Source organism: Alosa alosa, chromosome 6, assembly GCF_017589495.1.
Source record: "Alosa alosa isolate M-15738 ecotype Scorff River chromosome 6, AALO_Geno_1.1, whole genome shotgun sequence".
Classification (NCBI taxonomy): Eukaryota; Metazoa; Chordata; class Actinopteri; order Clupeiformes; family Clupeidae; genus Alosa; species Alosa alosa.
The window spans coordinates 4,653,844-4,666,180 of record NC_063194.1 but is presented as its reverse complement, the minus strand read 5'-3'; the positions used below and the strand labels follow the sequence as shown (position 1 = coordinate 4,666,180).

The 12,337-nt window shown below is 43.7% G+C and overlaps 1 protein-coding gene across 3 annotated transcripts in view; it reads left to right on the top strand.

Moving 5' to 3' along the window:
• The first annotated feature begins 292 nt into the window (after positions 1-292).
• Positions 293-12,337, top strand: part of LOC125295505 (tubulin polyglutamylase ttll6-like) — a 20,551-nt gene continuing 8,506 nt past the window's right edge. The window contains exons 1-8 of one of the 3 annotated variants that reach the window (XM_048244779.1): positions 293-315; positions 476-574; positions 3,313-3,471; positions 6,855-6,892; positions 9,508-9,626; positions 10,251-10,381; positions 11,098-11,254; positions 11,725-11,868. In XM_048244779.1, coding sequence (XP_048100736.1) covers positions 3,314-3,471; positions 6,855-6,892; positions 9,508-9,626; positions 10,251-10,381; positions 11,098-11,254; positions 11,725-11,868 — 747 coding nt within the window. In that variant the 5' untranslated portion in view covers positions 293-315; positions 476-574; position 3,313. Of the gene's footprint in view, positions 316-475; positions 575-3,312; positions 3,472-6,851; positions 6,893-9,507; positions 9,627-10,250; positions 10,382-11,097; positions 11,255-11,724; positions 11,869-12,337 lie in introns of those variants that run through there. The other 2 variants (XM_048244781.1, XM_048244780.1) reach the window with 2 other exon arrangements.

The window sequence follows — 12,337 nt, the reverse complement described above, 5'->3', positions numbered from 1 at the left end:
GTTTCTTTGGATCAGAGGGTGTTGAAGTTACATGCTCGCAGATCAGGTGTCCTCACACATCCGTGTAGCCTAGCCTACCAACTTAACATCTTAAACTGACCTCCCGCTGCATTTTAAACAACAAATACATATTAACTATCAACAGCCTATCAACTAGGCTATCAAACAGCAAGGATGGTGCGGTGGCTGAGGGAGTGTAACAGCAGGCATACACATTATGGATACCTATCTGTGCATATCTTAATATTTCTGACTTTGTCTCCTTAGTTCTTTCGCGTCATCCTATCCAATGGAATAAACCGGATCAAGTCAAACGTGAGCGATAATGACCTTTATCATGTGAAATAAGATCAGTGATGTAATTGAAGAAGCCCCCCTGTGACAGCGCTAATAGTTCCACAGCAACCATGGTAACCATCGCTTCCTTTATAGAACGTCTCACAAACACCGTATCATTTTATTCATCACACTGCAGTTAACGTGACCGCTCCCTCAATCTGGCTGCCATGGCTTTGGCTGGGACCAGCTGTCTGCAACACCTGACGTCGAAAGTGAGAGTTGACAGCCAATAAAGGTAACATAAACAACTTCTCATGAAGTAAATATCATACAATGTATTTTAGTAAGGATGGGGTTTAGAGTTATTTGAGCTTCTAGCCTATATGACAATGTTTCAAAGTAGACTAGGCTAGGCTACTGTAAGGATGGGGCTACAAAGCTTCCCCCTCATTGAACATCTTCTAGAGGTTTATCTGCAAATATGTGCATAATCTTAGCAATTAATTGTGTTTATAGACTTACCTTATAGGCTAACATATGAGCTGTTTAATATATTGTATGTGCAGTAGATGTAGGGAAATTAGTCCAATAATTATCTTGATTGATAATTATCTTGATAGCCATTTTGTTCTCAATCAAACTAGACGCAAAGAAAAATATGTTAGGCTATAGCACCTCTGAACTTGTGTTCCCCCTTTCCACTTGTGATCTTGTGTCAACACAAGAGTAAGCGCTGGAAAGTAAAGACTCAAAATGGAACCCAATCCCTGTCAAGGACTCTGCAGGCCATAGACGAGATGGTGTAAGTGACCATTGTGTGCACTGTACTGAGTGAAGCTGATACCCGGGAGGCTGCAGGGGCAGATTTCCTCTCAGGGCCCTCCTCGTGTTTCCAAACATGATTAGATTAGTGATTAGGAGCTCCACAACATCTTCACCCATGTGACAGCAATCATGACAGGATGATTGACAAGGGGCAGGCTTAAATGTGTTACGTACAGAGCGACCTAGTGCTGTTAGCTGTCATTGTGTTCATGGAATTAGAATGTTTGGTCTATGAGTAAAGAGGAGAGGCCTGTAAACTGCTATTGACCCAGAATGGCAAGCGGTCGGTAGAACTGTGATTGTTTAGTTGTTTAATTCTGCTCTTTCATCTCACATTACTAAAGCCAGCTGTCTGTGTGTCTCTCAGAGTGTGTGTGTGTGTGTTTGTTTGATGGGTGTGAGTGTGCTAGTGAGAGAGTGATTGAGTGTTTATGGTAGTGAGTGAGACCGTCAAGAGAGTTGAAAAGAAATTTGAATGTTTAAAGTGCGGCACACACAGACAATGGACAGATATTTGCTAAATCAAGATTTTATTATTGTCTGATTGTATTGTCTTTTAGGTGTTTACAACCCTTTTTGAAGTGCTGTGTCATCGTACAGTCATGAGTAGTTGACAACAACAGGCATAAAACAGGGCAGTGCATCTCTAATGCTTCTCCTGTGTGCCTCAGCTTTTCTTTGAGATGTTGCACTTTTTTGTGGGACATTTGGTTTTAGTTGAGGCTAATTGTTAATGTTAACAGCTCAAAGTCAGCAAACACTATGTCATCAATGTGAGAAGTTTACTGTGTGGCCTCAAGAAGAAAGGGATGCGCTGTTTGTCCTACCCACTCAACTTGAGCAATACCCAGAGCACTCTGCTCCACATCCGGCCTTGATCCTGGCGCAGCTCGGACAGATGCATGCCAGATCTGGGCCAGACTGCTCTGCTTGCTCTGGTCTGGGATGGCAAACATGTGAATGACATGTCTTTATGGTTGTCTTCTGTGTCTTGGGTTTGTATGTACAGACTTTGAAGCACACTGTCTAGGTTGTAAGGTAAACCGTGTAGGCACCAGCTGCCATAAAAGCATTTAATGATCTGCAGTTAGTGGGTTGCTTATCCAAAACCAAATATCCAGACTCGGTTATAGGCACACAAAAAAGCTTTAGATAGAAGCAATAGTCATGTTACACCATGAAGGTTGGGTGTAATTTAGTTTTTTACCTGTTTATAAACCACATCTTCATAAACCACATCTCTCTCTCTCTCTTTCTCTCTCTCTCTCTCTCTCACACTCACACACACACACACACACACACACACACACACACGCACACACATACAGACTGATAGCTATTTGTTTTGAATAGTTAAGCTTTCTCTGCATGACACTGGTGAAAGCTGTGTGCACCGCTGAAAGCTAGAGGGCAGCATCCATACCACAACTGCCACAACTTCAGTCTCGCTGAATGCGGTTTCCCGTGCATTTAAGGCCGATTGAAGTTGAAGGGCAATGCCAAACACTGTGAAGTGCCCTTTGTCTTTGTCATAACGAGTGCTACCCACAGACTTTAACACCTCTTGCTTGTTAGCACGCGTGCCCTTTGATGCGCCCACGCTCATAACGTGAGCTTTTTACAGCGTTTGCAACGGGGGCAGCGTGAGCTTGCGGCTTACCACACACACTTGCCACACTGTTTACACTTCTGAAACACGGTGGTAGACATGCCGGAAGGTGCAGTGGCTAACTGTTTCAATCTGACATTGACTGTTGCTTTATGGTTGTTGTGTGTAAGATTTGTGTGTAAGGCTTATTTAAAGCTGTTTACATTTGTTGTATTGTAGTGGTATAAAGTAGTGCATGATGTCGTAATAGTTTGTACTAGTGTCATTGGCATGGTTTGTAGTAGTGACCAAGGTCTCTTTTGTTGCATTTTAATTTACATTCAAAATATGTACAAAATTTGCTCATTCAGTAAACTGTTTGAAACCTCTGCTGAACTGTGCTTCTTTGAGTTATTATATAGCCTACTACTTCACTCATAAACATACACTAACCATTTTCATTATTGTTCATAGTCTGGATAAAATAGATAAGAAGATGTGAACTAAATATTAGGAGAGATTTATATAGATTTGCCCTGGAATGGTAAAATATTTTCCTTTCCTATGTAAATGTAAATGTCTGTATAATTCTCTCTCTCTCTCTCTCTCCCTCCCTGTAGAATGTGGCCACCTGTAGTCTCCCGAGAAAAGGAGTCATGCTTCCCCGTTGTCAGTGGGAGCAAGCTTGGGGAGTTGGAGGCCATACCTGATGCTGCTACCCCCAGCACCACCACCTCCCTACAGACAGAGGGCGCTAAGATGAAGAAGAAAAAGAAGAGGTACTGCACACGTCCTTTCTTTAAACCCTCATGCCATTTTTGTTAGGGTACAAACACTATATAAATGACAGAAAAACTCCCCCGTCCTGCCTTGTAGACAATGCTGGTATGTACTATTAATCCCCCTCCTCCCACACATGATGCGATGTTGGTATTGGCTTGATTGATAGATAGATTGGTTGGCTGGTTGCTGGAAGGTTCTTTCAGACCTGTGATTGGCTCAAATTGTGACCAGGCTATTTCAGACCTGTGATTAGCTGGAACTTATGATAGAAGGCTCTCTCTGATGGATGAGTTGCTGAGAATTGCCAGGGGCTTCTCCTAGACGTGTGATTGACTAGAATCTGTAGTAGGTTTCTATTAGACGTTTGATTGGCTGGCTTATGCCTGAGGGCTTTTTCCACTGGGCTACTGAATCAGACGGGAGGTCAGACATGAGGTCCTTCTCTCTAGGACATTATAATGACCACCCGGAGAAATGGCTTTCACACCACGCCAGTTACTGCAACCTACAGCGCCGAAAGGAATGTGCACAGGAAGACATACACAAAAATGCACATTAGTGAACATACAAACACACACAAACACACACACACACACACACACACACACACACACACACAGTGAGAAAGAAAGAGAGAAGTGACAGACAGAAATAGAGTGAGAGGAACACACAAGCACAAACATGTGTTAGCTCTAATCTCTTACCTTTCCAGCTGACAAAAAACATGATCTACAGTACGTTTCAATAGATAGATTACTTTATTGATCCACATGGGGAATTGCGGTGTTGCAGCAGCAATTCACTCAAATCACAAAACACACAGAACTTGCACAAAGTCACATTGAGGTAGGTGACAGGTTAACGGGTTTGCAGTCTTCTGAGTCAGTCCTTGCTTTTAGTAATTGTCAAGGTAGTGGCAGTGGGAAGAGTGTCCTGTGGTTTTGGGGAGGGTAGATAGGTGGGGGAGAGAGGGAGTTGTGGTATGTGGAAGGTGGAGGTTCTTTGGGTTGGGTGTAGGGGGTCTGAGCCCTGAAGGCATCTGTGTGGTTATGAGCAGCTGGCTGTCTGTAAAGACAGTGGGCGACATGGAGGTAGCCAGCACCACCCGGTCTCTGGTTACAGTACCTGTCCATAAAACTAGCTAGGGCCCTTTCTGCTACCGCCTGGGACCTCTTGCCTTGCTGTCAGGCCCTGCCCAGGATCTGTGAGCCCCTCCACACATGCAAACACACACACACACACACACACACACACACACACACACACACACACACACACACACAAATACATGCACACATGAACACACAGAGGTGGCTCACAAATGAATGGTAAAAAAAAACAAAAACTGTGTACAGGGCGCCTGTTTGATCTCTGCTCCTGCTTCAGGGGGGTCGTGGGACTGAACCCTGGGAGAATGCAGCGCTGAGCTAGGTGGCGTCGTCCTGTGTGTGCGTGAATATCCTCGTTTGTGTGTGTGTTAGTGTGTGTTTGTTTGTGTGTGTGTAGTTGTGTGTGTTTGTATTGTCTGTGTCTTGTCCTATGATGTCCCTGTCGTCAGACTTGTTTATCATTTGCACATTGCCAAGGACATGGCTTGTGTTTTAAGTGTGTTATAATCCTGTTTGTATGAGGAATTCTATTTTACCGGTAATTGCTGTTAGTCAAATGTCACCGGGAACCAAATGACCAGTAGTGACAGTCTGTTACGAGTCACATAAACCCCCAGACAGCGGTTTCTCACTAAGCACCTGAGACCGTGTGGACTCTGCTGTCATGTTCACAGTCCATAGATCTTCCCAGGCGAGTAGCTGCCACTGGCTCCAGCCTGCTGATACGGCACAGGTTTGGCCCTGATCTGGCTCAGAGTAACCCCCCCCCCGGGCACCCCAGTAAAAAAATGTCTCCCATACCAGCCGGCAGCCAGAGGCCTTGAGGAGGACTCTGCAGCTTGTACGACAGTCAACGTCCTCAACAAGGTCCTCTTTATGGCGGATTCCTTTGCTGCGCTCTGCGCCGCGCACCTTCTCGTTTACTGGCAGTGGTGGAGTGGTTATGGGCGGCGTGTGAATGGCATGGTGGCGAGGAGGGCGCGGGCGAGACCGAGAGCGGGTGAGCGCGGGAGGGCTCAGATGCCATTTACAAGCGGCAGTGCCTCTTTAAAGAGTCTGTTCTCTGCGACTGTGGAAAGTCAAATTGCCCCACTGCTTAATTACGGTTCAGGGTGTATGAATTTTACTGGGCAGCAGCCGCAAACATGATACTCCCAACTATTTCATTTGATATTTTATTCATCTTTTTTTTTTTTAAGTCAGATTTATCTCATTTATTTATTATCTATCTCCTCATTAATGTGCCTACTAATGATTCATCAATTCATCCATGCATCCATCGATCCATTCATTTGCCTGTTTAATTCACTCACTCACTGACCCATGAATTATGTAATGACAGTAGTTTTTCTAATTCTTTATTTCACCATCTGCAAGGATAATCCGCAAGTGAGGGAGTGTGTCTCTCTCTCCCCAGTCCTTCTGTCTCTGTTTCCAGTGTCTGCCTGTTATGTGGCGTGTGCTCGTGGTTGCTGGGCTGCTGAGCGCGGTGGTGGTGGTGGGCCAATGGGCTGGTGGGTTGGTGGTGTCCGCTGGTTTACACATTCCAGTCCTACGGCACACTGAGACTGCTCACAGTCTCCGAGATGAACGGGGTGGGTGGAGACTCACTGGGGGAAATGATGAGGCTCTTGCAGGATCCCCCCCCCTGTTTAGTTCCCAACCAGTAGGTGGCAGTAGAGACACTTTAATTAAACTAAGCTCCTGCCGTCTGGTTGTGAGGCTCCAGGGAAATAACTCCCTTCTGGAATGACATCAGATGACACGCAGACAGTTTTGAGCCTCAGGAGATGAATCCAGCAGAGCTCTGGGTGCCAAACGAACAGGCTGAGAAATGATGAGCGGGGTTTAGTGCTGCTGACAATTTAATGGAATAGGACGGTGTCCAGATGAAAGGGCCGCTCTACAATCCACTCCTATTTCTGCTGCAAGAGAAATTAAAATAATGTGAATGTGTAGGGCCTATTATGTAAACACCTAGGCTAATAAACAATGTTATGATGGGGATATATAGATGGTTTTGGACAAAAGCGTCAGTGAAGAGGATCTCAGTGACACAAGTGATAATTACAACGATAGTTTATGGATATAATGATGATGATGTGACAATGGGATGTCATTCCCAATGGAGAAGATGTCTAGAAAACAGGCCTGTGGTTTTTGGTAGCCACTGTGGACGTGGGTGGCATTGCCGACCCCAGGTGGCCGGCGTGGTGCTGTGAGGTATTTGGAGACGCGCAGCTGTCCATGTGTCTGTTCTCTTTCAGATGACTGTGGATCAACCTCACCAACTGCAAGTTTGAAAGCGGTGAGTGTCAGTCATACACACACAGACGCACATGCACAAACACACACACACACACACACACACGCACACACATGCACACACACAATGACCCCAAATATCCTTTCCTATGAAGTAAATTATTCCAAAAAAATGACCTGAAATGATAACATATTATGAGAAATTTCTTCAGTATATCAATATGCTGGTATATCATTATGTGTGTAAAACAGTATATTGACACATATTTAAACTTGACTCCTTTAAAATGGCTTTATGTCAGGGAGGCTGTAGTGTAAGAGGCTGCAGCGTCCATATCACATTCAGGTTCAAGTACGCACTGGGACCTGGGTTCGAATCCAGCAGTGTATATAAAAATGCCTTTCTTGGTATATTAATATTAATTATTTTGAGTGATAGGCTTTTAAGCTTGGATACAGCAGTAGAAGGACCTCAAATGATATCCTGTGAGACAAAGAACCATTCCCTTGTCAAGAATTTAGAAATTAGTTGGATGGGCTTTAGGACCATGAGAAATTCCATGCCGGCCACATGGGTCCATAAAATTGTGGCGTGTCTCGTTGGCAGGCACAGGGTAGCCTACTCTGCATTCAAGACATGCCATGTGCAGCTTACAGGCAAACACACACACACACACACATACACACACACACATGGACACACAAGCGCAGCACCCTCATGCACATGCAGATGCACACATGTGCACACAAACACACACGCATACACATGTGCACACACACATCACCCCCCACCCCCCCACAGACACACACACATTTAAGCATACACATACACACATTCATAGAAGCACGCACACCAGAGTACACAGTGATAATGTAATGTGGAAGCCTCTGCACATAAACATTAAATGTGGAGTCCACATCCACGCTAACAAACAAAACCACACTGGCGCACCCGGCTCCATGTCCCCATAAACGTGCCTGTCAACTGCCCACAGCACGGGTCTACGCGTACCACCTCCTCAAAAGTAAACAAGCAACCATGTTAGAGGAAACCGCCGACTATACACAAACTTCAAGAGATGTGATGCTGTGTAACAGTCTCATGTGGAGAGGTTCAGTCACAGCAAACACATAAACCACACAATTATATTTATCGTCTGTGTCTTAGTCATAGTAAATGTGTTAGAACCCATGTTTAGCGGTACTTTTGGGACTAAGAATCGTTGTAAGGAAGGTCTCACAGCCACATTTTTTAATGGATCTCTTTTTTTCTCTCTCTCTCTCTCTTGTACGAAAATGTCAGTTTCGCACCAGTTCAAAAACATTAGTTTTTACAGTGTGAACGGGAAACTAAATAAAGCCACAAATAAAACGCACATTCAGATGACACAAAAGCATCAGTGTGAGCGCCTAACACATGAGTCATTGTGAGTTGTCGGCCCATTCATTTCACACACAAAGACACAGCGACGGCTTTTCCACATCCCATGAAACGGAGTCAACGATGGATTCCCGTTTGAGTTTCGTCGCAGTCATTTGGATACATGGCTCCAATTCTTTAATGAGAACCAAAACAATGATATTTAGAAACGTTAATAATTGAATACTTTTTCTTATTGTTATCATAGTATTTTTATGTTAGATTTCTAATTAGTAATTGCTCAAATTAGTACTTCAAATAGCATAGCTATTTTGCTATATCACCAAACAGCTCTTTCTAATCAAGCCTGTCAATCAAACTATTGTGTTTATTTCACTAGTTCATGTCAATCAAGCTATTATATATAAAATAATTTATGTAGACAAATGTTTTCTTATGATTATGGAGATACATTGTGGGCAGGGAAATATCATGGTTATACTATACTGCATTATAGTATAAGGGGTAACTGGTGTTTCAGTGAGATAAAAGATAGATAGATAAAAATCCCACATCCAACCATTGCCCCATCATACACAGCTCAAGATAAGTATTTCTTCTGTATGTGCTAGTTTGGAACAATCCTTTAAATACTTCACTGGTTCTTATCTCTCTATATTCACTTATATCCCCCCGGTCAACAATGCATTGCAAATGGATATGATTATTGAATAGGTTGTAGTCATAGAAACTGAGCTTCCAAACACATCTATGCTCACACTGCAGCTCACTAAAAAGTTAAGAGTATTACTCATTATATTGTAGATTCAAAACCAGAATCTACCTATTATATAAATGCATTTCAGTGGCCAGTAGGCTGATAACTAACCACAACCTGCCTGTACTCCAGCATACTGCCAACCCCCTGCCTTAAAGTACTAATTAGAGACTAATATGAATTACCCACTGGAGTGAAATCATCCATTCTAATTCAGCTCTATTTTGCAGATAACTAGCTAGAGTCAGCAAGTAATTGTAATGCATGCTGTGATTATTGCCCATTGGACCAGCTGCTACTTCTCTCCATGATCGTGTTTGGACAATGCAGCATGTGAATCCAAACAATGCACGGGAAATAAAGCCTGGTATTTTGGGTCTGAAACAAGTTCTGCAAACCCACAGTGAATGAAGAACTTTTGGAAAATACACTGATGATGTATGGTTGTGCCTTTTCCCCAAATTTGACTGATTGTCAAAGGTTTAAGGTTTACATCACATTGAGTTTGTCTGTTGTTCAGTCAGGCGTGCAGCATCCCGTTTTGGCCTGAGAGAGGCGCTGGAGGGCGAGGAGTGGACGGTCTACTGGACTGATCTCACCGTCTCTCTGGAGAGACTAATGGACATCAAAGGTTACCAGGTGCCACATCGCTTGTACCTGCCTCCCCAAATTACATTGCAGCTATTAAAATAAATAGCATTCATAAAAATGTAAATGACAGAAAAAGACATGAGCTGATGGAAGTAGGGTGTATGTAGGTTAAAGGGACCCAGTGTCAGGGATGAACACATTGCATGTATAATAGAGATGTACTGACGGAAAGATACTTCTGGCAGGAAAGTATGAGATAGAGATGGATGGATAAACAGATAGACAAGATAAATAATTAGAGACGGAGAGAAACACACATACACACACACACACTAACAAACACAAACACACACATATACACACACACACACATACACACAGACTCACACACACTCACACACACACTCAGAGGAAGTGCCCCACTCTTCTGATAGTTGTGTTTTAAACGTTATCTTCTGTAAAAATCAGCTTCAACATTGCTGTTGCCCCATATCTAATTGACCCTGTGAATATGGGAAATGTCCTAATTGCTGGCTGAGTGTTGAGTAATTACTTACCTGATGGCTGACTGGATGTGCGTCAAGGCTGTTGCTAGATGGCTACGGGAGATAAGTTAAAACATGATAAACGTGACTGAAGGTCATTGTGTGTGACTCTTTTGTCCCTTTCCAGAAGATCAACCATTTCCCAGGGATGATCGAGATCTGCCGGAAGGACCTGCTAGCCAGGAACATGAATCGCATGTTCAAATGTTTCCCCAAGGATTACAACATCTTCCCTCGTACCTGGTGCCTCCCCGCAGAGTGAGTGAGTGAGTGAGTGAGTGAGTGAGTGAGTGAGTGAGTGAGTGAGTGAGTGAGTGAGTGAGTGAGTGAGTGAGTGAGTGAGTGAGTGAGTGAGTGAGTGAGTGAGTGAGTTGTGTGTGTGTGTGTGTTGCGTATGTGTGTGTGTTGAAGAGAAAGCATGTGTGTCTATATAAGTATATAAGTGTATAAGCATATAAGTGTGTGTGTGTGTGTGTGTGTGTGTGTGTGTGTGTGTGTGAAAGACACATCATGGGATTTTTAAGTCCCATTTTCCAGTCCTGGAAAAGTCATGAAATTCAGTTCACTCGAAAGTTTTGGATTCATCACCAATGTTCATGTAGAGTACATATAGTGTGATGAAATGACTTATGTTATGGTTCTCCCCCATAGATTACATTTACTTGTGCGAATCTCTGCACCATAATAATGTGTCGCTTGAATTGACATAGCAGAATGTTGACTGTGAAATTGGGTGGAAATCTTGGAACAAGTATGTGAGAAAGAAAGAGATTGTTTGAGAATGAGTTTGTGTATGTGTGTCTGTAATTTTGCTTTCTACATTCAGCATACAAACTGGTTTGTAATACAGTCTTTTTGGCCCACATACCACAGAGGACAATTATAGCAATCAGACAGACAGACAGACAGACAGACAGACAGGCAGACAGACACAATAAACACACTCCTGTCTGGTGGCTCCCATCTCTCCACAGCTACAGTGACCTCCAGGCATATGCTAGGTCCAAGAAGCACAAAACCTACATCTGCAAGCCTGAGTCTGGCAGCCAGGGAAGGGGAATCTTTCTCACCAGGTCCGCCAAAGATATCCCTCCCGGAGAACACATGATCTGCCAAGTGTACCTGTCTCGGGTGAGGCTCCTGCTGCAACTCACTTGTGGCCAAAAGGATCACCTATGTTATGTTTAATGCAGCCTGCTCCTAGGGTTACAGGGATAATGTATATATACACAGGTCAATACAGGAAACAACAACAGAAGCAATGGAACTTGAAACAAGCGTTGAAGGTTGAGTGTTTTAACACAAGCAGGAGAGCATTTTAAAGATCTCATGAGTTATCATACCAAGATGCCATGTTAAAATGAAACCAGATTTATGAGTAGCAGTGAAAACACCATTGCAATAGCAGAAAACTTAAGTGCACCCTTTTAAACATTCTTCAGGTAGTGATAACCCCAATAGAGGACTAGATATTCTAAGACAATAGACTCCTTTACGGTACTGGTATCACAAAACAGGCCCATGAAAACCAAATGGTTCTCGGGTGTTGAAGTTGTCATCTCTTAGTTCTGGCACTGACCCCTCTGCTGTCCCCCGTCAAGCCGTTTGTCCTGGATGGGTTCAAGTTCGACCTTCGCATCTATGTGCTGGTGACCTCGTGCGACCCCCTGAGCATCTTCCTGTATGAGGAGGGCCTGGCTCGCTTCTGCACCAGCCAGTACATCCACCCCAACAACAACAACCTGGTGAGACACGAGAGAGAGAGAGAGAGAGAGAGAGAGAGAGAGAGAGAGAGAGAATAGATCAATAACAAGATGGACAAATGAAATGAATGGATTGAAAAATGGTAGACGCTTACAAGGATCTAGATTGGTAGAAGTAGTTTATTTGGATGTGTATGGACACACTGTCAATGTCCATCCGCCTGATGGATAGGATGTTAGAATGTGAGCTACAGATGTCAGTCATAAGACAGTCTAGGCATCCCTTTCCTAGCTACTGGTGCTATGTGATGAAGCTTTACAGCAGATCAGAGACATCCATGGGGATTATAGGTGGACAGTGTGTGTGTGTGTGTGGTGGTGGGTGGGTTACACGAAATGTTCATATGAAGTGTCAAGTAGGCTATGTATGTAGATGTGCGCACCAGTTGTAACAGAGGGTGCATGAGTAGCAACAGCTGACCGGGCTAGTGTGTATTACTTAACAGTGAGA